At 52.0% G+C, this 26,628-nt stretch overlaps 10 protein-coding genes across 10 annotated transcripts; 7 read left to right on the top strand and 3 right to left on the bottom strand.

Annotated features, from left to right (window-relative positions):
* Window positions 1-233: 233 nt before the first annotated feature.
* Window positions 234-1,292, top strand: TRIVIDRAFT_41480 (uncharacterized protein; the record flags this gene model as incomplete). Its single annotated transcript, XM_014095442.1, has 1 exon — window positions 234-1,292. A coding segment is annotated over one exon (1,059 nt), but the record flags the coding sequence as incomplete, so codon positions are not given.
* Window positions 1,293-1,394: 102 nt separating this feature from the next.
* TRIVIDRAFT_40598 (uncharacterized protein) lies at window positions 1,395-2,618 on the bottom strand (the record flags this gene model as incomplete). Its single annotated transcript, XM_014095441.1, has 2 exons — window positions 1,395-2,392; window positions 2,504-2,618. The coding sequence occupies 2 exons, from the start codon at window positions 2,616-2,618 to the stop codon at window positions 1,395-1,397; spliced, it is 1,113 nt and encodes a 370-aa protein (XP_013950916.1).
* A 584-nt stretch (window positions 2,619-3,202) lies between these two features.
* TRIVIDRAFT_195607 (uncharacterized protein) lies at window positions 3,203-6,167 on the bottom strand (the record flags this gene model as incomplete). The annotated part of the gene is made up of 3 exons (XM_014095440.1): window positions 3,203-3,437; window positions 3,504-5,935; window positions 6,027-6,167. 3 exons carry the CDS (start codon window positions 6,165-6,167, stop codon window positions 3,203-3,205), a joined length of 2,808 nt encoding a protein of 935 aa, XP_013950915.1.
* An 839-nt stretch (window positions 6,168-7,006) lies between these two features.
* Window positions 7,007-7,866, top strand: TRIVIDRAFT_41189 (uncharacterized protein; the record flags this gene model as incomplete). Its single annotated transcript, XM_014095439.1, has 3 exons — window positions 7,007-7,242; window positions 7,304-7,520; window positions 7,600-7,866. The coding sequence occupies 3 exons, from the start codon at window positions 7,007-7,009 to the stop codon at window positions 7,864-7,866; spliced, it is 720 nt and encodes a 239-aa protein (XP_013950914.1).
* A 63-nt stretch (window positions 7,867-7,929) lies between these two features.
* On the bottom strand, window positions 7,930-9,023 carry TRIVIDRAFT_87842 (uncharacterized protein; the record flags this gene model as incomplete). The annotated part of the gene is made up of 2 exons (XM_014095438.1): window positions 7,930-8,774; window positions 8,857-9,023. 2 exons carry the CDS (start codon window positions 8,996-8,998, stop codon window positions 8,044-8,046), a joined length of 873 nt encoding a protein of 290 aa, XP_013950913.1.
* Window positions 9,024-10,239: 1,216 nt separating this feature from the next.
* TRIVIDRAFT_227565 (uncharacterized protein) lies at window positions 10,240-11,802 on the top strand (the record flags this gene model as incomplete). Its single annotated transcript, XM_014095437.1, has 1 exon — window positions 10,240-11,802. One exon carries the CDS (start codon window positions 10,240-10,242, stop codon window positions 11,800-11,802), a length of 1,563 nt encoding a protein of 520 aa, XP_013950912.1.
* A 477-nt stretch (window positions 11,803-12,279) lies between these two features.
* TRIVIDRAFT_162942 (uncharacterized protein) lies at window positions 12,280-13,005 on the top strand (the record flags this gene model as incomplete). The annotated part of the gene is made up of 2 exons (XM_014095436.1): window positions 12,280-12,445; window positions 12,497-13,005. The coding sequence occupies 2 exons, from the start codon at window positions 12,280-12,282 to the stop codon at window positions 13,003-13,005; spliced, it is 675 nt and encodes a 224-aa protein (XP_013950911.1).
* A 1,500-nt stretch (window positions 13,006-14,505) lies between these two features.
* On the top strand, window positions 14,506-15,264 carry TRIVIDRAFT_92415 (uncharacterized protein; the record flags this gene model as incomplete). The annotated part of the gene is made up of 1 exon (XM_014095435.1): window positions 14,506-15,264. One exon carries the CDS (start codon window positions 14,752-14,754, stop codon window positions 14,920-14,922), a length of 171 nt encoding a protein of 56 aa, XP_013950910.1.
* A 1,462-nt stretch (window positions 15,265-16,726) lies between these two features.
* Window positions 16,727-20,115, top strand: TRIVIDRAFT_75185 (uncharacterized protein; the record flags this gene model as incomplete). The annotated part of the gene is made up of 5 exons (XM_014095434.1): window positions 16,727-17,213; window positions 17,285-17,529; window positions 17,671-17,737; window positions 17,851-18,830; window positions 18,887-20,115. 4 exons carry the CDS (start codon window positions 17,471-17,473, stop codon window positions 19,764-19,766), a joined length of 1,986 nt encoding a protein of 661 aa, XP_013950909.1.
* A 461-nt stretch (window positions 20,116-20,576) lies between these two features.
* Window positions 20,577-26,198, top strand: TRIVIDRAFT_122602 (uncharacterized protein; the record flags this gene model as incomplete). Its single annotated transcript, XM_014095433.2, has 5 exons — window positions 20,577-22,245; window positions 24,191-24,420; window positions 24,559-25,125; window positions 25,230-25,353; window positions 25,471-26,198. 5 exons carry the CDS (start codon window positions 20,577-20,579, stop codon window positions 26,196-26,198), a joined length of 3,318 nt encoding a protein of 1,105 aa, XP_013950908.1.
* Between the last annotated feature and the right edge of the window lie 430 nt (window positions 26,199-26,628).

The raw sequence follows: 26,628 nt of genomic DNA, 5'->3' as shown, positions 1-26,628 counted from the left end.
CTTTTTCCATTTCGTTGGCTTTGTTCAAAAAGCCCACCACGATGGCGACAATGTCAAACCGGACGCTGAGGACGGCGGTCCTATCAGTTGGACGGCTAAATGGACGGCCGGCTCGGCCTACGGGCCTTGCGCTGAGGCAATTCAGCACCTCGCCCGCACATGGTATGCAGTTGGAACCACGGCTTTGAGCCTGAGCGTTGTATCACAAGATTCTAACGGGAAGCTCAACAGGCGTCAGGGCTGTATTCGCAGAGACGGAAAACACCGAAATGAACAAGATCCTCAACACCATCCAAGAAAGCATCATCCTCCCCGCCTACCTCCCCGAAAAGCAGCGCAGACTCGTCTTCGACCCCAAGATGAAGTCGTACCTCGAGCAAAACCCCATCATTATCGAGGTCGAGGGCCTCGAACACAAATTCTCCTCCATTGACCACTTCACCGGCATCGAAAACTCAAAGACGATCCTCTCCAAGGCCCTCAGCAGCATGAAGAGCCAGGACGACTGGGCCAACCTGGGAACCCTTCTGGCGGGGTACAAGAAGGCGGGGATTCGACTCAAGGCAAACCACTGGGGAAAGATTGTGCGCATGGCAGGCAAGAGCGGCAACATTCACGCTGTGATTGAGTGCGCAAAGCAGTCTGAGAAGACGGGCCTCCTGTTCACCAGCCGAGAGACGGTGGTAAGAGTGCTCTCCTACATTAACGAAAAGGTCACCGGCAGCAATTGGGACGAGGCCGAGACGAAGCAGGCGCAAAAGTGGGCAGAACAGGTCCTTGATCTTGTCCAGCGCAGGGAACACACGGTAGAGGGCCAGCCCACCCGTGAGAGACTACACTTCTCTCGCGTTGTGCGTGGAATGACTCTTTTCACGAGAGCGTCCGCCATCAAAGTCAGGCAGGCAGCAGGCGAAGACGTCGAGCAAGACATTTTGCTCCTCAAAGACGAAGTCGAACTCCTCAGCTCTCTGTGGAAAGACTCAACGAACGCCAACCTGGAGGAAGTAGCCGAATTCGCAAAGCTGAACCCTACATTGGAGAGAAACTCCAGCCCCAAGGGTGTCAAGACCCCCACTGCCCTGAATGGAAGCGCATACGTGCAGGTCCTGGCACAGAACATCAAGGGCATTGCACTCGCACGCGAGATTGTTGGAGAGGAGGCGCAGGGCCTCGCGCCAGTGGAAGTTGCCTTGGCCGATCATCTGCGGCACTTTGTCCAGACCAGCAAAAGCCCGACAAAAGGCTGGGACCAGGAATACTCAAAAATCGCCGGACAGGCACCCAAGTGGTAAAACCTCGTTGTACAAAAGTAAAAGGGAAAGAAAGGGATAAAGTCTATGTATGTATGATATATACGTGTACAATATAAAAAAAAAAATTTATTCAACGTGAGCTCACGGCAGCACAATGTACTTTTCTAAATGCTTCGGAATGGCCCCCAGGAGCTTCTTCTCCCCCAGCCACTTGCGCGAGAACAGGCGGTCCGCATACCGATACGCTCCGTCGCACAGCATCGTCACGACGACGTTGCCCCGGCCCAGCTTCTCGGCGACCTCCTTGGCGGCGACGACGTTGAGCGCCGAGCTGGCGCCCAGATACAGGCCCTCCTCGTCCAGGCAGCGGTACACCATCTCGATGCTCTTCTCGTCCGAGATGGTCAGCGACCCGTCCAGCAGGTCAATGTCCGGCTGCAGGTTGTCCGTGACGCGGCCCTGGCCGATGCCCTCGGTGATGCTGGAGCCGGTGCGCTCGATCAGCTTGCCGCCCGAGGAGATGTACGAGTGCAGCACGCTGCCCGGGGGATCAGCAAGGAAGCTCTTGACGCGGCCGCCAGAGATGTCCTTGAGATAGCGCGTGGTGCCCGCAAGGGTGCCCGCAGTGCCGGTCGCGCAGGTAAAGGCATCCACCTTGCCGTCCGTCTGCGCCCAGATCTCGGGCCCCGTCGTCTCAATGTGCGCGCGGCGGTTCGCCGTGTTGTCGAACTGATTCGTCCAGACGGCATTCTCCAGGGCCTCGGCATGGCGCTTCGCCTGGTGGTTGTAGTTCTGCGGGTTGTCAAAGGCCACGGCGGGCACGGGATACACCTCGGCGCCCAGCAGCCGCAGCAGGTCAATCTTGCCCTGCGACTGCGTGTTGGGCATGTAGATGACCAGCTTGTAGCCCCGCGAGCGGCAGACGTGGGCCAGGCCGATGCCCGTGTTGCCGGCGGTGCCCTCGACGACGGTGCCGCCGGGCTTGAGCAGGCCTCGCTCCTCGGCGTCCTTGACGACGTAGAGAGCGGCGCGGTCCTTGACTGAGCCGCCGGGGTTCATGAACTCGGCCTTGCCCAGGATCTCGCAGCCGGTTTCCTCGGAGAGGCGGTTGAGGCGGATGAGAGGCGTGTTTCCAATGGCTGTGTGTGTGTGTATGCGTTTGTCAGCTTCCATGTAAAGTAGAGTAGCAATAACAATAACGACAGTGTAATCTCATAGCAACATCACATGGCTTCATTTCACTTTCATACCTCCAGTCAGCCCTCGTGCCACGCCCTGCGCCCTCGACACAGCCAGAGTATATGCGCTGGGCTCAGCAGCCTTGGCCGCCGCCACCGCCAGACGCCGCGTCGTGTGTCGAAACATGGCTTCAAAGGATGCTGTGCTTTTTCGACCCCCCGTGAATAGCTTCAATGGATGGCCAGGGAAGATTTGCAAGCTGTTGTGACGCTCTCTTTCCCCAGAAGCATGCTGGGCACCGATGGCCCGTTTGTGGGGCTTTTCACCCGATGGCCCGATCACGTCATTTTGCGCATCAATTAGATGCCGGTAGTGGAGAGCTCGAATGCTGACACGGAGTGAGGCTGCTTGTACTGTAGAGGGATCTTCATTATACGGGCTGTCATAATGGCAAACAAGTCCATCTCTGCATTTGCTGTATTGCTGGCAACACATCCACGACACAAACTGTTTGTAAGAGTGATGGGTACTATGTAGTGTATTGGGTATAAACATAAATCTCATCTTGTATGAGGCTCGAGTATCATCTTGTATATAAGTAGAAGGTGGTTAATAGCACGACTGAAAGGCTCATGCAAAGAAATATGCTTGAGCTCTTCAAAAAGCATCTCTATGCTTGACCGACCAGACACCCTCCACATACACCATCTTTCTGCGTAGACACGCCTTGCTCCCTCGATTACACCGTCCAAATCTCGCATATTGCTTCCTCATGATTGTTGCGGCATCTTCACATACGGCGCCGGGAACAGGCCCTTGGCACCCATGTACGTCCCAAAGAACCAGTCGCCGTTGATATCTCGTATCTCTTGTATGTCGGCCCCTCGGGGAAACATCAGCTCATCCTCAGCGCCGGATTTGGGATACCATGACCACATGGCATGGGCAACCAGGCCGGAGCCGCCATCTGGCGGGAAAGACCGCGTATACGATATCTCGCCCAAGCTTTCGGGGGCTGTTGCCGACGCCTCCGTGGTGACAAGACGTTCTAGCTTTTCTTCTCCATCATACCATGACCACTTCTGAAAATCTGGGTGCGCAATGTTCTCGAGAGGCTCTGCGCGGAGGGCCCTTCCGCCGACTTTATCCCTTTCCACGTATCGCCACTGTCCAAGTTTGCCTTCCATGAATCCAATTACGACCATTCTGTGGCCACTAGGGCACCTCCTCCACCCCGACGAGCCGTTTTCTTCGCTAACATCTCCCTTGGATTCCAAGTTGCTGTAGCAAGAGGTGCAGATATCGTAGTCTCCAGGAGTGGCATCTTGCAGAGCCGTGTTTGTGCAACTGAAACAGTGATATCTCGTTTGAGATGGCGGGATGACATCCTTGCAAATGTTACACTTTGGGTTGAATGTGAGTGGTTTGAATGGTCCGATCCCAGATACCTGAGCCCCTGTTATGGCCGTCGCTGTGGAAGGTCGACCGCCAGATCTGGGACTGCGAGGCTCGTACGTGGACTTGAATGTTCCTTCGTGGGCCAATGGTAGAAGCCTATGGCTACACGACTTGCCCTGATTCACACAATTGTTACAGAATCCCCAGTCGCCTTCGTTGCAGGCATCGCAGCGCCAGAAACAATCATTGGTCCAAGCAAAGCATCGTGAGCAAAAAGTGCCAGTTTCCAGTCTCGACTTTGGATCGTCAGCCGTGAATTTCTTCTTACCATCCGAACTAACGGTTGTTGACGCGGGTCGCAGGTAGCGTCCAGCGTTCAACATGTGAGGCATGGGTATCGATTCGTCAGCTTGCTTGCGCTTTTCCCACTTCTTCCAGGCTCCATAACCAAATCCGAACCAGTAAAGACAGCCTTTGCCTGACCGGTAGCAGTCAAGACACATGTTCCAGTGGCCATCATTACACGTTTTGCAGTTATAATGCAAATCGTATTGGATGTCAGGCTTTCTGCATCGTGAGCAACTGATTGAAGGCTCTTCAAAAAGCTGGGATCGAGTGTGCTGGTGTCTTGACGTCGTCGCGGTTGGACTTTGGACAGGGCTAGCTACCAAAGAATCTGGAGGGCTAACGACTACTTCCGTTGGTCGGTTCGATTTCGAATTCCGAGCTGCTGTTATTTCCATCAATTCAGGGGTGATCGAATGTGGAGTTGACGAAGCTGATGGGTAGCTCTGTGCGCGGCTCGCAAAAGATGCAATCTTCCCATTGCCACTTGCTGGTGTGTCGGAGGATTGAGCAGCAGCAGGTATGGTGACCGAACTAGAGTTTCTGCTAATTCTAAGAGCAGGTACTGATGCTGTAGGATCAAAATCATTTGGATCTCTCCTCAAAGCCAAATCATTTTGAGAGTGAGCAGCGGGCCTCGTATCCATGGCAGATAAAGATGAGACGATAGGCGGCGTTGAGTGATGACCGCCGCTAGTTGTCCGTCTCCTTGCTCTCCGCTCCGGCTCTCGTACTCCGAGGTTTGCTGACGCTGAAATCGGCGGTCTATTCCTGTCTCCCACCTCGCTTGTCGATCGTGAGTGCGCACGATGCCGGCTTTGGGGCCTAGCATTATCAGGTCGGAGCCTAGAATCCCTTGACGTAGATGTAGCGTTATTATTTGTACGTGCGTCGGCTCTCCGCTCTGATTCTTGTCTGGAACGGCCCCTTTGGCGTCTTCTATACGCCTCGGTGATGCGCTGACTGAGCTCGTCATCTCGGCTCAAGTCGATATTATCGAGGTCAAGACCATCCAGGAGGCCCTCTTCTTGGATTTGCCGCGCAAACTCTTCGATTTCTCTCTCGATATCCCGTTCGCTCATCTCAGACCCGATCAAGGATCTCAGCGATGACTGGTGCTCGACTTGGCGTTGCCGGGACTCGCTTCGTCTGCTTCGAGACTGCGAGTCACCTTCCACAGACAGATGCTCGGTATTGCTCTGGCCATTCCCCCCTCTCCCATCTCTTGCCCGTTGCGAACGGCCATCTGATCTATAATCTGAGCCTGATCGAGCCCGCCCATCGCTGCTCCGACCCTCTGCATGTCTCCGAGCGGACCTTGCTTGCGGGGTCTCTGGTATGGCAGCAGCAACAGCCTCTCGTAGACTCATCTCCCTGACCTCGTCGATAAGCCTCCGGTCTTCTTCCTCTGCCCGCTTCTCCTCCGCCGTCCGTTCTCTGGTCTTGACCTTGGGCAGAACCTGGTCGCCCGGCTTGTACTTTTCCTCCATCTCCTGCTTGTCGGCCTCGGACCGCTCCTTGGCCGGGTTGGCGGCGGTGTACATGTCAAGCAGGGTCGCAACGGTGGCATTATGCCGCGTGTCCCGCACGGCGCTCCGACATGATGGGCATGTGAAGATGATTGCGTCTGGCGGCGGCGGGGTAGGCGCGCGGCCGACCTTTTCAGCCTGGAAGCGGAACCATTCTTTGAGACAGGCGCCGCAGTATGTGTGAAGGCAGTCGAGCAGAGTGAGCGGCTGGTAGAGGAGCTCAGTGCATATCTAACCAAAGAGGAGCGTCAGTTATAGTGGTCCATGACAGATGCGAGCAGCATGGAGGGGGGACTAAGTGGCGGGACCGCATACCGAACACGTCAACTCCTTGCCCAGGTCGAAGCTCGGTTTGCGAGACTCCATTCATATTTTGGTTTTTCTGGCGGATGGGGAGATGGCCGGACTGCTTGGACAGCGCATATGGCCGCAGATGGTTTGTGCGAGGGGAGTTGCGATTCATCGTGAAAAGAGCAGATTTGGAGCGGTGGTCACTGGCCACTCAGGGCAAGACGGTCTGTGGGTACGTACCGGCGGATGGCCTCGTCATTGGGACGGGATACGAGGTACAGCAGTAGAGAGTGGTACGAATTTTTGGAGCGTGCAAATTAGAACAGGTCAAGGTATATATTGCTTGTCATCTATCTACTAAGGTAGGCAATCGTGGTTGTGGGAAATACCTAGTAGGTAGACTGTAAAATACACTGAGTGAACTACGGCATATTGAAGAATAGTATACTTGTCATGTCTCATATTTCTTCAAGCTTTACATCCCAGACCAGCGCCAAAATCTTCATAGTGCCCATCTCACAGCGGGAACCAAAGACTAGGTGCGAATTAGCTTCCCTGTAAATGCTCTGTGCAGCTAATTTCCATTTTGGGCCATCATCCTGATTATTCTTCTTACCTACTACCTAGTAAGCTACTAAGGTACAGATGGGCCTTGCGATATGTAGGGTGTGGCATGGCTTCCTATTTTCTGATGCTCTCCATACTTTATAAATCCCAGCCAGCCATCTTCATCTCAGTCGTCCACAAACATAATCCCAAATTAGGCAGTATGGAGCGCCTAAACCCGGACCGAATCCTATCTCCGCTCCCAGTGTGCGTGCTATCCAATCCTAGCTATAGAATCCTAGCATGCTTCTTGAGTTGGGTGCTAAGGGTACTGTTAGTCAGGCTGAACACTATGTTAGTTGGAAGGATTGGGAATGCTTAAATAGAGCCAGTGACGCAACTCGCAATTTCGGACATTCAATAAACTCACGTTAAAATCACTCAGTACCAGACGCATCACTCACCATGAAATTGATCATTGTTGGATCCAGCGGCTTCGTTGGCAAAGAGCTTGTCCGGCAGGCCATCACCAGTCCTGCTGTGACCTCAGTCGTGGCAATTGCCCGCCGTGAAACGCCCGTTCCAGAGAGCCTCAAAGACTCTAGCGATGTGGCAAAGTTGACATCTGTCGTGTGCGACGACTTTTTGAATTATTCGGATAATGTCAAGCACCAGATATCCAATGCCGATGCCTGCATTTGGTGAGACTTGATTCATAAGCAGTCGAGAGGTCTAATCACTTAATAGTTCGTTGCTGTATAGGCTGATGGCTGTTACGCCGAGTAATTCCGGGAAGATGCCCTGGGATGAAGTTCGCAAGATCTGCTTGGACTACACCATTGCTGGCCTTGAAGAGTTGTCCAAAGCCCCCCGAGATAATGCGAAAAAGCCTCTGCAGTTTGTATATGTCAGTGGTGCCAACGCTGAGCGTGATCAATCCAAAAAGCCATGGATTCTGGGCGACTACTGTCTCATGAGGGTAAGGACCATGTCTCGTTTCACTGAGTGAATACAGGAAAAAGAAGAGTAAAGTTGGCTGCTAAACTGCTTCATCACAGGGAGAGGTGGAAACTCGCGTCTTAGACTTTGCTAAGAATTCCAACAACGCTATCGAGGCTTGCATAGTCAAGCCAGGTCTCATTCGAGATCCTCAGCAGGGAAACATGCTCATCAACACCTTTCAGAATGTCGCCACTAGTATCATCAACCTCCCCGTCGTTTATTTGCACGATGTGGCGGCGACGTTACTCAACCAGGCAACAGAAGGATTTGAGAAGGAAACGCTGGATTGCGACGACATCGTGAGGATTGGAAAAAAGACCTAGAATCCCGAGAAATGATCGCAGCACATATTTAGGTTGTACGACTAATCATTCGGACTCTTCACTCTGTAGTGATCGATGCTTCTATCATTTTGATCTTGTCTGTGCCTTTTTAGCGTACATGTCTGTGTCATTGCAGTGATATATCTTTGGCGCCCTCCGCATCTGCCTTCCAGCCAATTAAGAGTGAGTCCACTCAGGCTTCTTCTTTTCAGCAAAAGCCTTCATGCCAATCTTCTGGTCTTGGCTGCCAAACAGGCTGTGGAAAACACGTCTCTCAAACTCAACTCCGTCCCGCAGACCAAGGTCTTGGCTCTTGTTGACGACCTCCTTGCAAGCCTGGACAGCGACCTTTGAGTATCCAGCAATGGTCTCGGCAAGCTTCAGTGTCTCCTCCATCAAGGCGTCATATGTGGGGAAGGTCCTAGCAGCAAGGCCCCATTTCTCAGCCTCGACACCGCTGAAGGACTTGCCCGTCAGGATCAGCTCCATGGCCTTGGACTTGCCAATGGCATGGGTGAGTCGCTGGCTACCACCGGCGCCGGGAATGGTTCCCAGCTTAACTTCAGGCTGGCCAAAGTTGGCGGTATCAGTGCAGTAAAGGAGATCGCACATCATGGCAAGCTCGCAGCCACCACCGAGCGCATGGCCAGAGACGGCTGCAATGATGGGCTTCTTCACCTGAGTGGTCAAGAGGGACCACGACTCGATGAATGCCTTGGTGTAAGCTTCGGAAAAGGTGAGAGGGGCCATCTCCTTAATATCGGCTCCGGCAGCAAAGGCCTTTTGTGAGCCGGTAAGAATGATGACCGAGGTCTCGTCAGAGGCATTGAAGTCGTTCAGAGCTTCGTTGAGCTCCTTGATGAGAGGGGTGCAGAGTGCATTGAGTGCCTTTGGGCGGTTCAAAGTCACTAAAAAATGAGAAAAAGAAGACATAAGTTAGCAGCCTCCCTTCCATCTACATGCAATCTTGTTGCACCCATTGATATTCACCTTGTCCAACGCCTGGCTTAGGAGTCGAGGTCAAGATATACTCATACGACTTGGAGCTATAGGCCCGTGCAATTCGAGGCAGCGTGGATCGCTGGAACGGCACCTTGGCGACCGCGGGCCTCGCAAACCGGAAAGTATTCATGATGAGTTTGTTTGTGTGTTAATTGTGTTTATTTTTAATCAGAAGAGAGAGAAGCTTCCAATGGGAAAATGCAATGAAATGAAGATGCCGGCTCCAGATGGGTAAATGCTGGAAAGCATCGGCTCTAAGCCGAGGATAAACTGCTAACAAGGTATCCGTATTCTGGTGACGACACGGAGAGAGGGGTGCTTACTAAGGAAGACACATGCTGGATGAACGACGGAAATAGGATACGCCGCAACCGCAATGCTGTTACAACATGTCAGTACTCACCTCATCTGAGAAACTGGAACTCATTGAGGGTGTTGTAGAATATCATCATTATTATTTCGGTAGATAGATGTCTGCCTGACTCTCTAGACTGACTTGAAATGACAACTTTAAACATGAAGGAAAAGACAGCCACTGTGATGTACTATGCAAACAAATATGTCTGGTATTAACAAACATTCCCCCAAAACATCATCTCGATACTTTCCAAGTCCAGGTCATTTAACTAACGCAACTCTCTACCTAAATTCAATCATCTCGGAGGTTTTCTTCCTCTTCTTTCCCAATAAGGGGAATCTAGGGAGCTCAAGATGGCCCGTGCGCAACCGACTCGGTCGTGGCATGATTATGGCAGATTCGATCCTCAACCCCGTGCTTACATGCGCCAGCCATTGAGTTTCTTACCGCTGAGCTTCAAGCTTACAAGACCATCAATTGCAGGTATCCCTCATCTATACAATATCCTTATATTGTTAAGGATATGGGGAAAAAATTATATCGCTTGTCAACGCTTGTCATGTTCACAATGGGTTGTAGTCAAGGACATTGCCAATTACACGCTTCGCATCGCCAGGGCGCCCAGTGCCGTTACCCAAAGTTTGGCAAAGTTTGATTATGCCTTGAGTCGGAAAGCTTCCCCTCGATAAGATTATGGCGTCTGACGCCATGATATATCGCGACTACCCCAGCGATGCGGTGTGGTGCAAATCCCGGCATCCTGTCCCACAATCGTCGAGCCCCCATGAACCATCGGTGGTGGCTTCACGCCACAAACATTCATGTCTATATTCGATTATATATATATACTGCTTACATCCCCTTTTTCATTTTCATCCCATTTCATCTTCATAACCATCTACACATTTCTTGCTGGCCTGCGTATCTGCGACACAACTCTACGATTCCAACCATACTCAGCTAACATCAAATTCCAACATCACATACAAATTCCAATCTCCCCTGGAAACAAGATGTCGGCTATACTTCCCGTCGAAATTTACCTCAGCATAGCTGCGTATCTCGGCTGTCAAGAGCAGTACGCTCTTCTACGTGCCATCCCATCCCTTGCAAGCCAATTCTCATACCGCCGGCATCTCCTAGCGAATACTGACGAGAATGGCAACAACTTGGTGCATATTCTTGCATTAAATGGCGAGGGTACCTTGCTAAAATCGCTTTTCCCGGATGAAGACTTGGAAAAAAGTCTCATCTTTAACAACACTATCCCTCGGTTAAGGCAGATGCTTCTCACCCGCTCTGTAAACAACGATGGAGCCACACCCCTTCACCTGGCGGCAGAAAATGGGCATCTCGGCGTTGTTGAGTGGATATCGAAGAGGCCGGACTCGGATCTGAACCGCCAGGACAAATCCGGATACACGTGTGTGGAACGGGCAGCGAGGGCAGGACATGCAGAGACTGTCAGTCTGCTCCTGGATAATCCGAATCTGACGGTTGACTGGAATTCCCTTCAACGGGCAAACCCCCTTTGTCTGGCAGCAGAGCATGGCCACGAAGCCACTCTGAGGATCATACTCGAGCGCCATGAACGCAGGATCAGTGTCAATTCCAAGGCCGCCTATGGCATCACAGCTCTCACCCTTGCAGTACTTCGTGGCCACGACACGATCACCGAGTTGTTGATTCAACAGAAGGGGGTAAACGTCAATGCGGAGGATCATCTGGGCAACAGCACGTTGCACATGGCAGTCAGAAGCAGGAACCACGCTGCCGTCAAGTCTCTCCTAGCGCATCCCGACGCCAATCCCAATGTCAGAGACTGGTATGGACACACTCCCCTTCAGGAGGCCGTATGCATGGGGGATAAGGCCACGGTCGAGCTTCTTCTTGCGCACCTCGAAACAGACGTCAATCTCGGCAACTGCAAGAAAACGACTCCGCTCATTAAAGCAGTACAAGAGAGCCATGAGTGGGCGGCGGAACTCTTGCTTAGACGGCATGATATTGAGCCCGACAAGAAGGACTACTGGGGTATGACTGCTCTCTCATGGGCCGCATTCTTGGGCCGCAAAAAGATTGCAGAGATGTTACTTGATCGAGAAGATGTTGATCCCAATGCAACAGAAGAGGACGGCTTGACACCTCTATCCCTCTCCATGCAAATGGGATGGCCAGAAATGGCCGAGCTACTTCTCGAGAACCCCGAGGTTGATATCAATTTGGAGGACAACTTCGGCTGGACAGCTCTCGCCCACGCCAAAAATGCCCCCAATAGCAAGTCCGTTCCCTTGATGAGACTCCTGCTCCAGCACGGAGCAACCATGACACTCTATGCGGAAATGGTTGTCATGTACAACTCATTGGCCGATTCTGACGTCGCCATAGACATGGTGGAATCCATCATTGTGGATCACGACATCGAGGCGTATATGATGGATCGCTTTGGACGCGAGAAGACGGAACTGGCCATGAGTGACGGCGAACGGGGTGTGCGAGAACTTCTCTTCCGAGATACCAGGGCAGCAAGGATGAGGCGGGAAGGGGTAGAGGGGATGCTTTGCTTGGAAGGTTAGCCGTAGTTGGTTTTCGTTTTGTGTGATGTTTGATGGGATTTTAGGGATTGTCCAGCGTATTTCTTTTTCTTTTTCTTTCTCTTTTTTGCATATTCAAGGGGTTAATTCTTGGTTACCCATGGCCAAGATACTAGCATTATATATTTTATACCACTCAGCACAGGTTAGAGACAGTAATTGATTCAATGATATCTACATATAGTAAAATCACCAGTCACTGGAGTTTTACGTGGTTGGCCAATCTCAACACAACGCTACGACTCTGCAATCAACTAGTATGAATAGGGTAAATAGTGGGCAAATCTCACCACAACGCTACCGCTGAGTCTCCAGCATTTACTGCGCTTAGCCTAAATAAGCACCTCGACAATTGAAACCTTTTCGACCCATTTGAGCTTCTGCGACATTCGGTCCCAAACTTGACGGCCAGCCTGCAAACCAGTCAACCATTCCCGGCGGGCGCCAATTCCGATCACGATGAATGTTGCTGTTGCGAGGCAGCCGGTGGGCTGTCTGAAGGCGGCTTTGAGGAGGACGAGATTCCAGAGATCGTGGCAGCGGTGCATGGCGACCGAGGCCGCGAGCCCCTCCATCACAAGAAATGCATTCAGTCAGAGACAGCGTAAGGCACTCTTTTTGTTTGGTTGGGGCTTTGATAGCAGGCAGTCTTGCTAATGGTGATTTGCTATTCTAGACATGGAGCAGCAAAAGGTCGCAAAGTTCCAGATATGGCCCCAGGTCCCTTCACCACGAGCCACCCATCCCGATCCGATGCCCGCCTTGAAAAAGCAGGAGATTGCCCGCCTTGACCCGACCGGCGCCAGGACGAGGCTCTTCTCCCGAGAGCACGCCGATAGTGCCAAAGTGGGCGATGTGCTGATGGTGACGACCAAGGCCGGAGAGCCCTTCTCGGGAGCATTCATCCAGCTGCGGCGGCGCGGCGTGGACACGGCCATCCTGCTGCGAGGCCAGATGATGAAGGTGGGCGTGGAGATGTGGTTCAAGATATACAGCCCGACGGTGACGGGAATCGACATTATATGGCGCAAGCCCAAGAGGGCCAGGAGAGCGCGGTTGACGTACATGCGCAAGGCGAAGCACGACATGGGCAGCGTGGACAACCTGGTGTCTGCCTGGAAGAAGGAGAGATATGCGCTGCGGTCCAAGGCGAAGCAGGGTGGAGGGCGACTGACTACGAGGTAGAGGGAGACGGGCGTCATGGTTCATGCTGTATGATAGGGTCTGAGAAATGTACAATTCGACTGATATACACGAATGATTTCAATGCAAATGAAGCAAGACTTTTTTTTTTCTGAGGGCATTCTCGATGAGATTTTTGTTGTTTATACACGAGCAATCAAATCAAGCAACGATATTCACTTGTGCTCGATGTAGGCGACCAAAGCGGCCATGTGCTTTCATATAACATACAGGAGAAAACGCATGAGCATACTCAGCTCTACAAGGTAGTCATCAAAGGCCATGCGGTGTTTTTTTATCGATAAGAGCAGATGGCTCTACCTGCCTACTAGGGAGATGCCAATTGGTTGCGGCCATTGTCAAAAGAACTAAAACTCATACTGTAACTAAAAGGGTGGGAGCCCTAACAACTACTGGTGGCAGAGGCAATTTCTTGCATGCATGTTTCTTTCTCCTCCGCATGAGCATCTCGGTGCCTCTGCGAAACAGGCCAAAGCGGACAGTATGAGGAGATCTCATTGCTACGGTAGGTAGGTAGGTATTCTGGTGAGTCGAAAAAAGAAGAAAACAAGGCAAGGTGCAATTTCAGCTTTGCGGCTTTGCGACGGCAAGTCAATTTCTCATTTCTTGTATTTTCGTGGCATGGCGAAAAAAAAATCCTTTTGTAAAAATTAGATTTCTAGCATTAGGTTATATATTAAAATTTCGCAATTATTATCGCCTTCGGGCATTTGGTCAATTTATAACGATGTAAGTTGTACTCCGTCTCATTTGAAGAGGTCGCCTGTTCGAATCGCTGACGTTGCAACAGACAGAGAAGATTAGCATGGCCCCTGCACTAAGGATGTAAGTTGAACTCCTGAACCATACTCTGGTCAACCATATACTAATGAGCTCTACAGGACACGCTCAATCAAAGAGAAGCTAAACATTTTTTTTTTTCTCTTTTTTTCTCTATTATAAGAAAAAAAAGGGAACATCTCGTATCAGTCATGTAAAATACATGCAATACGCAAGATTGCATATCTCCAACCAAAATGCCCGAGACTCTTCTATCTAAAAACAAAATTTATCGTGCTCTCATTTGGAATATATCATTGTACGCGTCGCCATTTTGCTATGCAACTCTCTTTGCTACTGCTACCCATCTTGGGATTAATCATGGAAGAATATTTCTTGTCTCTTATTTTCCAATTGCAAAGCTTGAAACTCATCTCAACAGCTACCCGGAACTCTGGTAAACAATGGATATATTTGGAGTTCCACCAAATTTCTAAGACCCCAAAAAATTCCAGGAAGGTCACAACAAGCGTGCAATCTTTTACAATATGATCTCATCACCGCCACGACATGAATGTAGCAGGATTCCAAGAAACGATTAGTGGGGCACTCTGTCTACTCATAGACTACCCAGCCAAAATACAATGCCCTGAACTAGAAAATATAAGCTGAGAGGCACAACTCGTGGTTGCACAATTCTACACATTTGTGCGATCCACAAAGCTTCAGACACTTAATGGTATTGATATGAAAGCCACTCTATCTGTTGTCAAGCACACATTAAGAATGAATCGACCAACTTTTGAAAGAACAACGCGAATTGGGTCCGTGATTCTTTTCCTGATATGCCTGCACGAACTTTGAGTACTCGAACGAGTACTCCAGGAGCAGCTAGGGAATTAATATCACGACAACGAGCTACGCCGGGGGCTCCACCTTGGAATGATAAACAAGTGAAGCTGCTACAAGATGCCGTGGGAAATAGATAGAACCAAGCCGAAAGATACCAACCATCTTCTGCCTCAGCGATCTGTAAGCGCAATCCATGTGAAAATGGGAGAGCTTAGAAAGAAGGTTAGAAAGGAAACTAGTGATCCTCTGAAGGCATATCAAAACTCTCCGTCAGAAATCGACTGTTGATTCAGGTATCCATCAGCGTTCGTATAGATGTGCATTGATGGATAGTGTGAAAGCAGCAGCCAATCCTGCCACAACGTGGGAGGGCAGAAAGCAGCATTGTTTTCCACAAGTTCTGGGCAATCCATGATACGCGAGGTCGAAAATCCACCCAGACATCCACATATGGTATCTTGACAACACCTCAACGCGGAGGCGAGGAAGTAAGCCGTCGGCGGCGCCAATCTGGGGTGAAAATCAAGGAAAATATCCTGGCAGTTGCAGATTGGAGGGTCGATTTGAGTCAAGTCGAGTCAATGTTGATGGGAAAACTCGGAGGGACATTTCGACCGTGGGTGACAACGGACCTACTGGTTAACCGTATTGTACGACGGTTGCAGCTCTCGATACTCCATGGCGACAACTGGCATCATGTTAGCTCCGTCAGATATCGACGCGACTAGTTGCTGTTGAAGGAAGAGGTCCTTCGGCAAACATCCTTGACTGCATCGCATTAAAGACGACCTGTCACGTCCCCCGGAGCTGGCAGTCTGCGTGGTATAGGGGCGTGTTTGGAGAGGCCTTCGAGACGCGCCTTCGCCACTGCCAGGCTTGTCTTTTTATCCAGCCGTTTCTGTCTTTGACTGTGAGTTATACGGAGGAAGCGGTCAATTGTGAGCGTCCAGGATCATGCAGGATCGAAGACTGCCGAGAACCACGAGGTCCACCGATGGTTATTGATCACCACGAGCTGAGGCGTAACGCGGCAACGCTGAATTGCCATGCCCATGCCCAGGATTTTGACAGCAAAGCTGATCAGAACCGGTTTCTGCAGCATCGAACGACGGCTGCGCAATCACGAGATGGCAGAGTGGAGGGGATGGATCAGAAACGAGGATTCGTGCAGCGAAGCGACAGACGAGGCGCCCGCCACGAAGGCCTGGTGATTTGCTGGCCTTGCGTGATACAGTTCCATCACCGTTTTCGCGACGCATGGAGGTGCAGCTGCAGCATGCCGGACCTGGAGTGCTTGAATAGGTTCGCGCTCTTGGGAAATTCAGGTGGCTGGATGCCGGCAGGACGCGATGCTAGCTGGGCCGTGGACAAGGCGAACTTTGTCTCCATCTTCCCGCCTCGATCCGAGTGTTGGCTGACCTGTCTCGACTGGCCTGGCGCAGAGTTTATGCGGCCTGCGTGGAGACGCGCATGAAGACCCAATCGCCCAGACTGCGAGGTTGCTTCAACGGTGCCACGTCTTTGTTACGGAGCATCTGTCAAGTTCGCCCGCAGGGAACTCCAGGAAGAGTTTCTGATACATCTTATCGAAGTACTGGGCCGAAGAGTATAATAACAGTCGGCGTCCTGGTGGGAAAACAAGAAAAAGGGACAAGAAGAAGAGCATCAAAGTGTAAAAAGCATCAAGTCATATATACCTAATACTATCCATCTGCTGATTCTCTTTTGGAGTCGCTGTCATTGAAGGCTCTTGCTTGGCTGAATTAAAGTAAAGCCACCCGCTGAACCGTCTTATCGATAATATACAACTGCCCCCGCCCCCCGTCGCAAGTACCTGTACATGTACCGGTACCACGACGACGACCGTCTATTACCGCTGCCACTAGTAGTGCTACTGCTGCTGCTCGCGTCCTTTACCATGGCCTATTACAGCCTGCACCATGGCGCCACAGCGCCGCTAAAGCCGCCCAAGAGGATGGCGCCTACGCCCACTGGCAGCGCCCGTATTAGCACCACCTCCAGCATCAGCGCTGGCATTAGCGGCATTAGCACTCAAGTAACCACCGGCACAACTGGCGCCACGGGCCTATGGAAGGAGCTGCAGCCCGGCAACGTCGAGTTGGCAGACCAGTTCCCGGAATTTTGTTTACAACCCCAGCGCCCCTCTGGTCTAAATATCGACACCAAGCTCGCCGCTTCATCTGCGTCGGTCCAGCTCCAGCTGCAGCTCCAGCACCTCGCCAGCACTAGTAATACGTGTAATAGTACTACTACGACTGCCACTGCTGTTACGACTGCTACGACTGCCACTACCACCACCATCACCACCACTTCGTCCACCTGCTTGACCTCCCTAGGCCTCTGCACGCCCCCCAGCTCTCCCGTCAGCTCGCCGGCCGTCTCCAGACTCTCATCACCTGTCAGTGCCGCCAAGGCTGAGGCTGACCCTGTGCCTGTGTCTGTGTCTCTGCCAGTTGAGCGCCTGCAAACGCCCCTCTCTCTATCTCTACCCCGGCCACGGTGCGCTTCGGACCCTCAGCGGAGTGGGCGGGACAAGGAGGAGTCTCGTGGTATTACTGCTGCACTCCAGCGGTCAGAGAAGCGTCGCTCGTCATTGGGCACCAAGGCCCTGAGCCAGTCTCCAACGCACTCAAAGCTTTCCAGTCCTCCAAGGCCACCGCCCAAGCCAGCAAAGTTTTCCAGACAACCTCGCCCGGCAGAAACCCAGAGTCAAGCCGACTCTGACCTCGCCCTAGCGGAGACCAAGGCATCTACTGCCGACGTACTAGTCGATTCGTCGTCGATTCGGGGGGTCCATGAACAATTCCTAAACAGGATGACTCTTTCGGAGCAGCAGAGATGGATCACGGTCCAGGAGAAGACCTTTACAAAATGGTACGTTTAATTCAACATGCTTTGATGCCGCCTGCCCGCCTGCCGCAAAGGAGAGAAGAAGGAGAAAAAAAAAAAAAAAAAAAAGAGTTGCAGGTTTCTCAAGAAGCCCCGTGTGTAGCATGCTGACAAAGACATCCCCAGGCTAAACACAAAGATTGTAGCCAGAAATCTCGAGGTCAAGGACTTGGTGCCGGATCTTAGCGATGGTGTAAGTTGACCCTATCCACGCCTCGATGTTATTTATTTCTTTTTTTCTATTTCTTTTTGTCCATGTCGACTCAAGGAAGGCTTCCCATTGACATTGAAACGATGGTTCACTAGGTTATGCTGATTCACCTCCTCGAATGCCTCTCGCACGAATCTCTCGGTCGATATGCCTCCCGGCCGAAGCTTCGAGTCCAAAAGTTCGAAAATGCCAACTTGTCTTTGGACTTTATCAGGTCGAGGGGCATCCAGATGACAAATATTGGTGCCGAGGATGTCGTCGATGGAAACCGCAAGATTGTTCTCGGCCTTATCTGGACCCTGATTCTCCGCTTTACCATCAGTGACATTAACGAGGAGGGCATGTCTGCCAAGGAGGGTCTACTCCTGTGGTGTCAACGAAAGACTGCATGCTATGATGAGGTCGAAGTCCGCGACTTTAGTAGCAGTTGGAACAACGGCCTTGCCTTCTGCGCCTTGCTCGACATCCACCGCCCGGATTTGATTGATTTTGACACCTTGGATAAGTCGGACCACCGTGGCAACATGCAGCTCGCCTTCGACATTGCCTACGAAGAGATTGGAATTCCCAAGCTGTTGGATGTGGAAGATGTGTGTGACGTGGCGAAGCCTGATGAGCGAAGTTTGATGACATACATTGCCTACTGGTTCCATGCCTTTTCCCAAATGGAAAAGGTTGAAAATGCAGGGCGACGAGTTGAGAAATTCTTCAATAACATGCAGGGTGCGTGGGAGATGCAGAATGCCTACGAGAGACGAATGCGGGAGCTCCTCAAGAACATCCGAGGCCAGGTTGACCAATGGCACACGGCCAAGTTTGAGGGCACCTATGCTGATGCAAAGGCCCAGGCAGCTCAATTCTCAGAGTACAAGAGGGGCAAGAAGCGTGAGTGGGTTGCAGAGAAGAGCGAGCTTGCCACATTGCTGGGAAATATCAAGACGAAGCTCAGCACTTACCGGTTGCGGCCCTACGAACCTCCACATGAGGTCAGCCAAGAGGTGATTGAGAGAGACTGGAAGAGCCTCACGAAGAGTGAGATGGCTCGCGCGCAGCTCATCAATGAAACCATTCGAGAGTATGTGGACATCCTTTTCTATGTAAAGTAAAAGCAGCTGGCTAACACTGTCGCAGCATCAAAAACGCCCTGCGCAAGTCGTTTGCCGATAAAGCCAATGATTTTGCAATGGCTCTCAACACAATGCAGCTTGCCATTTCAGGCTTGGATGGTGATATCGAAGATCAGCTGCATCATGTCAAGAAACTTAGCGAAAACTTGGCCCCTCTCGATCGATATCTTAGCACCATTGCGGAAGTAGATGCCATGTGCGAGGAAGCAAACATTGAGGAGAATGACTTCACCACATATACATATGACGAGTTAGCGTACGAGTTAACTTTGGTCAGATCATCGGTTCAGAAAAAGCTATCCTTCTTGGAAAACCAAATGGTTGCCCGCAACATGACCAACTTGACGCCCATCCAACTGGAAGAATTCGAAAGCGTGTTCCGTCATTTCGACCGCGACGCTTCAAATTCGTTGCAGGAGCTCGAGTTCAGCGCAGCCCTGGCCTCACTGGGACTGGTTTTCTCCGAAGAGGAGATGCACGACTACTTTGTCGAGACGTCTGGGGGCAAAGAATATGTCACGTTCGAGCAGTTTATTCGCTTCATGGTCGATGTCACCGAGGACCAAAACACTGCCGAGCAAGTTTTCCAGTCGTTCCGAGAGGTTGCGGATGGAAAGCCGTACGTCACCGAAATGGATCTGCGCCACAGTCTTGTCCCGGAAGAGGTCATTGACACGCTCCTCAACATGATGCCGCCGCACAGCGGCCCAGATATGTCACGGGATCGGGGCAAGGCCCAGTACGACTACATCTCCTTCATGGAGAAGATGATGGGTGGTGAAGATGCGGACGACGACATACCGGCGGGTGTGCTCCAGGATAGCACGAACAGCGGCGATGCTCGGCCTCGAAGAGATTCCAAGGTGAACGGCGTGCACGCTTAAAGAGTCCCAGCGACGAGCAGAATGGGCCGTCGCTAGCGGTGGTGCTCCATCACCATCTTCTATGCCTGGCCCACCGTCATTTTATGGACGGTCTCCGTATATTTCTTTGTATACTTTCCCCCCTTTTCTCCCCGTCGCGCACATATGCTCATTATACGGAGTCCCTGTCTCCTATGTTGTCTGGATACTTGGTTGGAGAGGCAGCGGTGTTTTCTCGGTCCCCTCGATGCATGCGTGCATTGGTGTTTTCTCTTTTTCTCTGTCTCTTTTTTTATTTTATTTTTTTGGATGGTATAGGGGATGTGTGGATAAAAATTGGACACAACTCTATAGTGTATTCCCCACGTTGAATTAATAGTACTTACTGCAACGGTAGATAACCAAATTAATTGGCACCTAGCCTCCTATTAAACAAATGCTCGTATTGATGCTATTCTTGCTTTTTGCTCGTATCATGTTAGACCAAGCTTCTTATTATGGACCAATTTGCCGGGTCCGCATTCGGAGGCAGAGGCCCACAAATGCCTAACCGGCACTTGGGAATTTAACCAAGGGCGTCTTAGTGCCACAGAAAGTGACGCCTAACAGTGGCCTTATGGCGCCTAACATGAGGTGCTTGGGCTGATGTCTTTGTCCCCAAGAGAGAAATAGCTCCGGCTCTTGCCTACCCGGGAATCGCCAGCCGATCGAAGGTACTAAGGAAGGAAGCTTCAACTTATTGCCCCTCTGATCTCACTCTGTCCATTTTTTCCACACTCCGATTTTTGGTTGTTTGCCTCACGACAACAGGATTCTCCGCTCTGACAGAAAATGGTGACACGATCGAGACTTGTGCGAGTGCTGCAATCGCCCAGCCGGCGAATGGGCGCAATTGGCGGTGCTAGAATTTTGCCGTGCCATGCAATTGCGCCTGCTCGATGCTTTGCGACTTCGGTCCCAAGATTGCTGTCTCAATCACAGGCAGTCCAGCACCTGGCCAAGCTCACATCTGAAACGTACCCGGGCCTTACGAGAGACGCCAAATATGCGTCACTGACGGCGGAGGATGTCGCTTACTTCAAAAACCTGCTGGGAGGCGAGCAGGCCGTGATTGATGGCTCCCGCGCTGGTTCGGAGGATGATCTCAAGCCCTTCAATGAGGATTGGATGCACAAGTACCGCGGCCAGAGCCGACTCGTGCTCAAGCCGGGATCGACCGAGGAGGTCAGCCAGATTCTCAGGTACTGCAACGACAGGAAGCTGGCGGTGGTGCCACAGGGTGGTAACACCGGCCTTGTTGGGGGCTCGGTGCCTATTTTCGACGAAATCATCATCAACATGAGCCGTATGAATCAGATCCATTCCTTCGACGAGGTCAGCGGCTCACTTGTGTTGGATGCTGGATGCATCTTGGAGGTCGCCGATCAGTACCTCGCTGAAAGGGGATACATCTTTCCCCTCGACTTAGGAGCTAAGGGATCGTGCCATGTGGGCGGTACTGTTGCCACCAATGCTGGAGGCCTGAGACTGTTGCGCTACGGAAGTTTGCATGGAAATGTGCTGGGCATGGAGGCCGTGCTGCCAGACGGCACCGTCATGAACGATTTGTGTGCTCTGCGCAAGAACAACACGGGTTACGACTTGAAGCAGCTGTTTATCGGTGGCGAGGGAACCATTGGCATCATCACCAAGCTGGTCATCCAGTGTCCGCAGCGCTCGGCTGCCGTCAATGTGGCTTACTTTGGCCTGGAGTCCTATGAGAAGGCGCAGCTTGCCTTCCGAGAGGCAAAGAAGCAGCTGGGCGAAATCCTTTCTGCCTTTGAGCTGATGGATTCTCGGACGCAGCAGATTGTGCACAAGATCAAGGGCGAGGAGCGGCCGCTAGAGGGCGAGCACCCCTTCTACTGTCTTATCGAGACCAGCGGCTCCAACGGCGACCATGACTACGAGAAGCTAGAAAAGTTCCTCGAGGACGTGCTTACCAAGGAAATCGTCGTCGATGGCGTCGTCGCGCAAGGCGAGGGGCAGGCCAAGGCGCTGTGGAGCTGGCGCGAGAGCATCACCGAGTGCATTGGCCACGGCGGCGGGGTCTACAAGTATGATGTCTCGATCCCGCTGGCCGAGATGTACTCGCTTGTCGAGGATGTCAAGACGCGCATGGGGGAGGCTGGCCTAATCGGCGATACCGAGGAGTACCCGGTAAGCGCAGTGGTGGGCTACGGCCATATGGGTGACTCCAACCTGCACCTCAATGTGGCCGTAAGACGGTATGACGCCAAGGTCGAGGAGGCTCTGGAGCCCTTTGTGTACGAATGGATTGAGAAGCGTAATGGTAGCATCAGCGCCGAGCATGGTCTGGGGCTGGCCAAGAAGAAGTACGTGCAGTACAGCCGGAACGAGACTGTGATTGGCTTGATGAAGCAGATTAAGAAGCTCTATGATCCGGTAAGCCCACCCATCTCAGTTGTCGTTTGTCGCTTGTTTCTTACCCTTGCGCCTTGTTTCAACCTGCTTGGTTTCATGAATTCCTTGTGCTTCCCCATGCGACCCTCTTCTGCATGATCTGATTGCTGGCCATGGCATATCACATGTCTTCCGAGGCGGAGAGGCAGCTCACGTCGTGGCTGTAGAATCCAGGCGGCGCGCGCTCTCATGCACCCTTTTCCCAATCCAACCTGAGCAATCTATCCAACTTATGCACTGCTACGCCGTAGGGCTGACACTGACAATGGCTCATGACAGAATGGCATTATGAATCCATACAAGTACATCTGATGACTGGGGTATTCGTCCGAGGTGGCGGGTGGGGATGCGATAGTACGAGTAATACCAGAACCTTTTTGCGGTCGGTCCTAAACATAGGCTCCCATTTTGGGCCTTTTGCATGTATGTAAGTCATGGCAGATGCGGACCGCTGGTGAGTGGGAGAGGAGCCCATCCCCTCCCCTGGATCCCCTTAGGCATATTCCTCACATCTTGTAACTCTTTTGAGCCTGGCGCCATTTCCCAATCCGGCTCCGTATCGGCCGACACCGGTTTGTGAGGACGGCAGACGCGAGCAAGGAAGCAAGGAAGCAAGGCAGAAGCACCATGATAGTAGTATTTTGCAAGTCCCCTATTTTTTCATCATGTTGTCTCCCCGGCGGTCTACAAAAGTGGGCGATAGCAGCACAGGACTTGAGAGCATCGTAATCAACTTACAGGCACCCACGCAGGCGAGGCTGCTGGGTTCCGGATGGTTCCTTGGGGTTTTTCGCGGCTGGGGGACCCCGGACAACCTATCAGATTGCCGGACAGGGTGAGCGGCGGGCAGGTTGACGGAGCCACAGAGGCCCAAAGAGGTCCAGAGGCACCAGGACGGTGCCTTATTTCTCATAGGTCATATTCCTGTCATTTCAGCGACCCGGCCAATGGCGCGGCGCGCCTTGTCCAAACATCTGATCGCTGACACAAGACGACTTGGGCCACCGCGCTCAGCCGTCTCGGTGGGGGAGCCAACCAGGAGCAGAGCTGGCCCTCCGCGTCAGCCCTACGAAACTTAGTGCCAGAAAGAAGATGGTGGGACTGCAGTAGAGAGGGCTGCCAGTCTAGCGTCATGCCGGGCGGACGAAGGCTTCGTTTGCAGCGGAAGTTGCCCTGCTGGGGGCAGAGAAGCGGACCAAAAGTGACAAGAGACACAGACAAGAGACTGAAAGCTTGACCGAGAGCCAACAAGAGGCCTCGGAGCCCCTGAACCGACCGGCAATGTGGTAAGCCTTGCATCTCATGTCGTCCGTGGGGCTGAGGCCGAATGGCCATCTCAGCCTTCCCATTCGCCGGACGCCTGGTCGCCGTTCGTACGTTTCTGCTTCGGTGGTTGCCGGCCCTTGATGTGGGATGCCACCAATCCACATCCAAAGGCCCATGCCAAAAGGCGGAGTTGTGTGCCTGCCAATATGTCCCAAGGCCAAACGTGAAAGGCCATTCGACGCTCGAGACTGGGCATCTGTCCTGTGGGGATTCACCAATTCCAATTTTTTCTCTTTCTTCCCCCCTCCAGTATGGGACATTTGCTGCCATGTGGTTCTGATCCGGCCTTGGGCCTGTTCCTTACCTCACCTCCCGTATAATGTCCCGACCCTTACCAATTTGTCCCCCATCGACCTACCTACAAACCTTGTTAGCCGGAATAGCTCCCGTGTACCCAGTCCATGCTTGTCCAGGAGGCCTATAGCCAACGCCGTCCTCTTCTCCCTCTTCCACAAATATATAACAGACCCAAAGATGATGCAAAGAGGATAAGCGGTGGCAAAGAGAGCAAGACTGCGGGCCGGGCTGCAAGAGACCACGGACCAAACCAAATAATACCTTTTGCGACGACGAACCGGACATTTTTCTTTTTTTGTTTTCCCGTTTGTTTCTTTCTGGAAAAGGTGAAGAACAAATCGCCGGCCTCCCCCACAAAGGCCACACACACTTACGCGCGCGCGCGCATACACGGACTCGCCCACATACCTTTAAGCTCACAGACGCACACACACACACTCACACACTCACAAATATATATATACATACATCAATATATATACATATACATATATATATATATACTTACGCGTGCGCCAAGATAGACATCATGGTTGGTGTTCCTGGCAAGTATAAGGGGTGTGAGACCTGCCGCAGGCGTCGAGTCAAGGTTTGTTCTTCTTCCCCCCTACTTATACACCTTGGTCGACAAAAAATGAGCCATGATGATGAAGATAAAAGGAAGAGAGAGACACATACACACAAAGAAGAGACAGCATGCACAGCAACTAACACGTCGAGAAAATAGTGCAGCAATGAGCGTCCATTTTGCCAGAACTGCATTAGCAGCGGCAGAACTTGCGAGGGCTACGAGAGAGAACGAGTCTTTATCACTGGCACACCAGAGACCAAAGGCCGTGTAGCTTCGCATCCAAAGAAGACGACACCTTCCAAGAAGCCAAAAGCCAGCCCTAGCCCGAGTGTCAAGGCGGACGAGCCAGAGAGCAGCAGCAGCAGCATCTTCAGCGGCCCTCAGCTCTTCCAACCCCTGACACCACTTACCTCTGCCTGGGACGACTACGTTCGATTGACATCGGGGGCCCAAGGGGGTACCGGATTTCCAGCTCTCATCACTGCGCTCCAGACGAATTTGCAAAGTGTGGCGAGACTCGAGGCGGCTGTCGGTGGTGAAGGCGGCGGTGATGGGTCGGCCGCGGGACTTTTGAGTGCTATACAGTTTCCTCCCTACGCGGCGGCTGAATTGCTGCCGGTGGCGGACGATGCCTTCGGTATGAATGCGCAATGTTTTGTGCGCCAAAAGGCCACTAATGCTGAGCATGACTCGACAGAGAGCTACTGCGCGTTTCTATTCGAGGTGAGTTTTCTTCTGTGTTTCTGTTCTCGGTGATGCTGTGTTTCAATCACCGCGGGAAATTCTCGGAGGGGCCCAGTCAAGCTAATTGGAGATGACTTATACAGCACGATTCGTCCGGTGCATCATGGAGGCTCACGGCCGAACAGATGACTCGGCTTGGTCCGCATTATTTCGCCTCCTTTCCAAATCATCACTTCTTCGTGAGGGTGTATCGCCCTGTAGCTGTAGGTTCTCGGTGGATTTTTCTCTGGGTGGCCGGTTTCCCCCCTCCCCTTCTCCGGTTGCTAACTGCTGGACAATAGATGAGCATTGCTCTCCTGAGCCGACGAGATACCTTCCTGAGAGCGCCGGAATGGACCACGATACCATGGGACCAGCATCCAAAGTCCCCCCTCGACCAGCTGTTTGATATCATACTTCAGCTTCCCGCCATCTTCGAGCAGATGGATCGAATCATCCACCTCCAGGCGACACTCGCCCGACGCACACAAGCCCAAGAGCTTCTCCATCATTGCCTGGTCGTGGAAGCCCAGTTCCGACAGTGGCTTCAGGAAGCTTACAGAGGAACGGAAGACCATCCATACCCATTCTGGGCTGAGGAGCTAAGGAGCCCTGGCGGCGCCATTCCTTTCGCAAACGCATATGCGTTCAAAGACGGAGTCACTGGCTTGATGTTCGTCTATTATTGGATGGCCATGATCCCATTCCACCGTTGTATCGAACATATTCACATGGCCATCTTCCAACCGGTTGTCGACGCCTATCCCAACATGTGGCCAGAACTGCCACCCAGCTTGCAAATCGACCCAGTGCACTATCAAGACGGACGAGAGTTGGCTGCCAATATCTGCAGAGGACTTGATTCGGCGCTTGATTCTACCGTCCAGCCGGACTTGCTCCTGGGGCCGATGACAGTTGCCATGGACTTTTACCGAGACGTCAATGCCGCATCACAGGATGGCGTGCTCGAGATCCTCTGGCTGGACGGCTTCAAGAAGCGACTATGGGCGAAAGCGCAAGCCGTGACGAGTGTCTTGCAAGCCCATAAATGGTCTGAAGTGGCCAAATTCTAATGCATAATAAGTGCGCATATGTCAACCCATCTAAGTTGACGAGGGGGCACCGAAACGGACGACGACGAGGCCAAGAACGAACCGACGATATCACAGTGTAGAATATTTGTATAGCGACATTTGAAACTTTGCAGGAGGATTAGATAGAATCGATAGAAATCTCATAAGGGTGGGCAGCTGGACTGTCATTGGAGGACAGAGACAAGAAGGACATTTTTTTTTTCTTTATGGGAAAATCAAGCGACGGATATTCGCGTCCTTCAGGAAGGGAAATTTTAGGGGAAAAAAGGGAAAAATTGCATCCACTCTCCATAGCTTATAGCTTGAATACTATATATGACCCAAACCTTTATTTAAGGGGGATGCACGCGTATTGGTAATTCTTGGGAGTTTCAGTCATGCATGGCTAAGAATAGCAGTGTTAAAAGAT

Source organism: Trichoderma virens, assembly GCF_000170995.1.
Source record: "Trichoderma virens Gv29-8 chromosome Unknown TRIVIscaffold_90, whole genome shotgun sequence".
Classification (NCBI taxonomy): Eukaryota; Fungi; Ascomycota; class Sordariomycetes; order Hypocreales; family Hypocreaceae; genus Trichoderma; species Trichoderma virens.
This window is presented reverse-complemented; position numbering and strand designations above follow the sequence as displayed.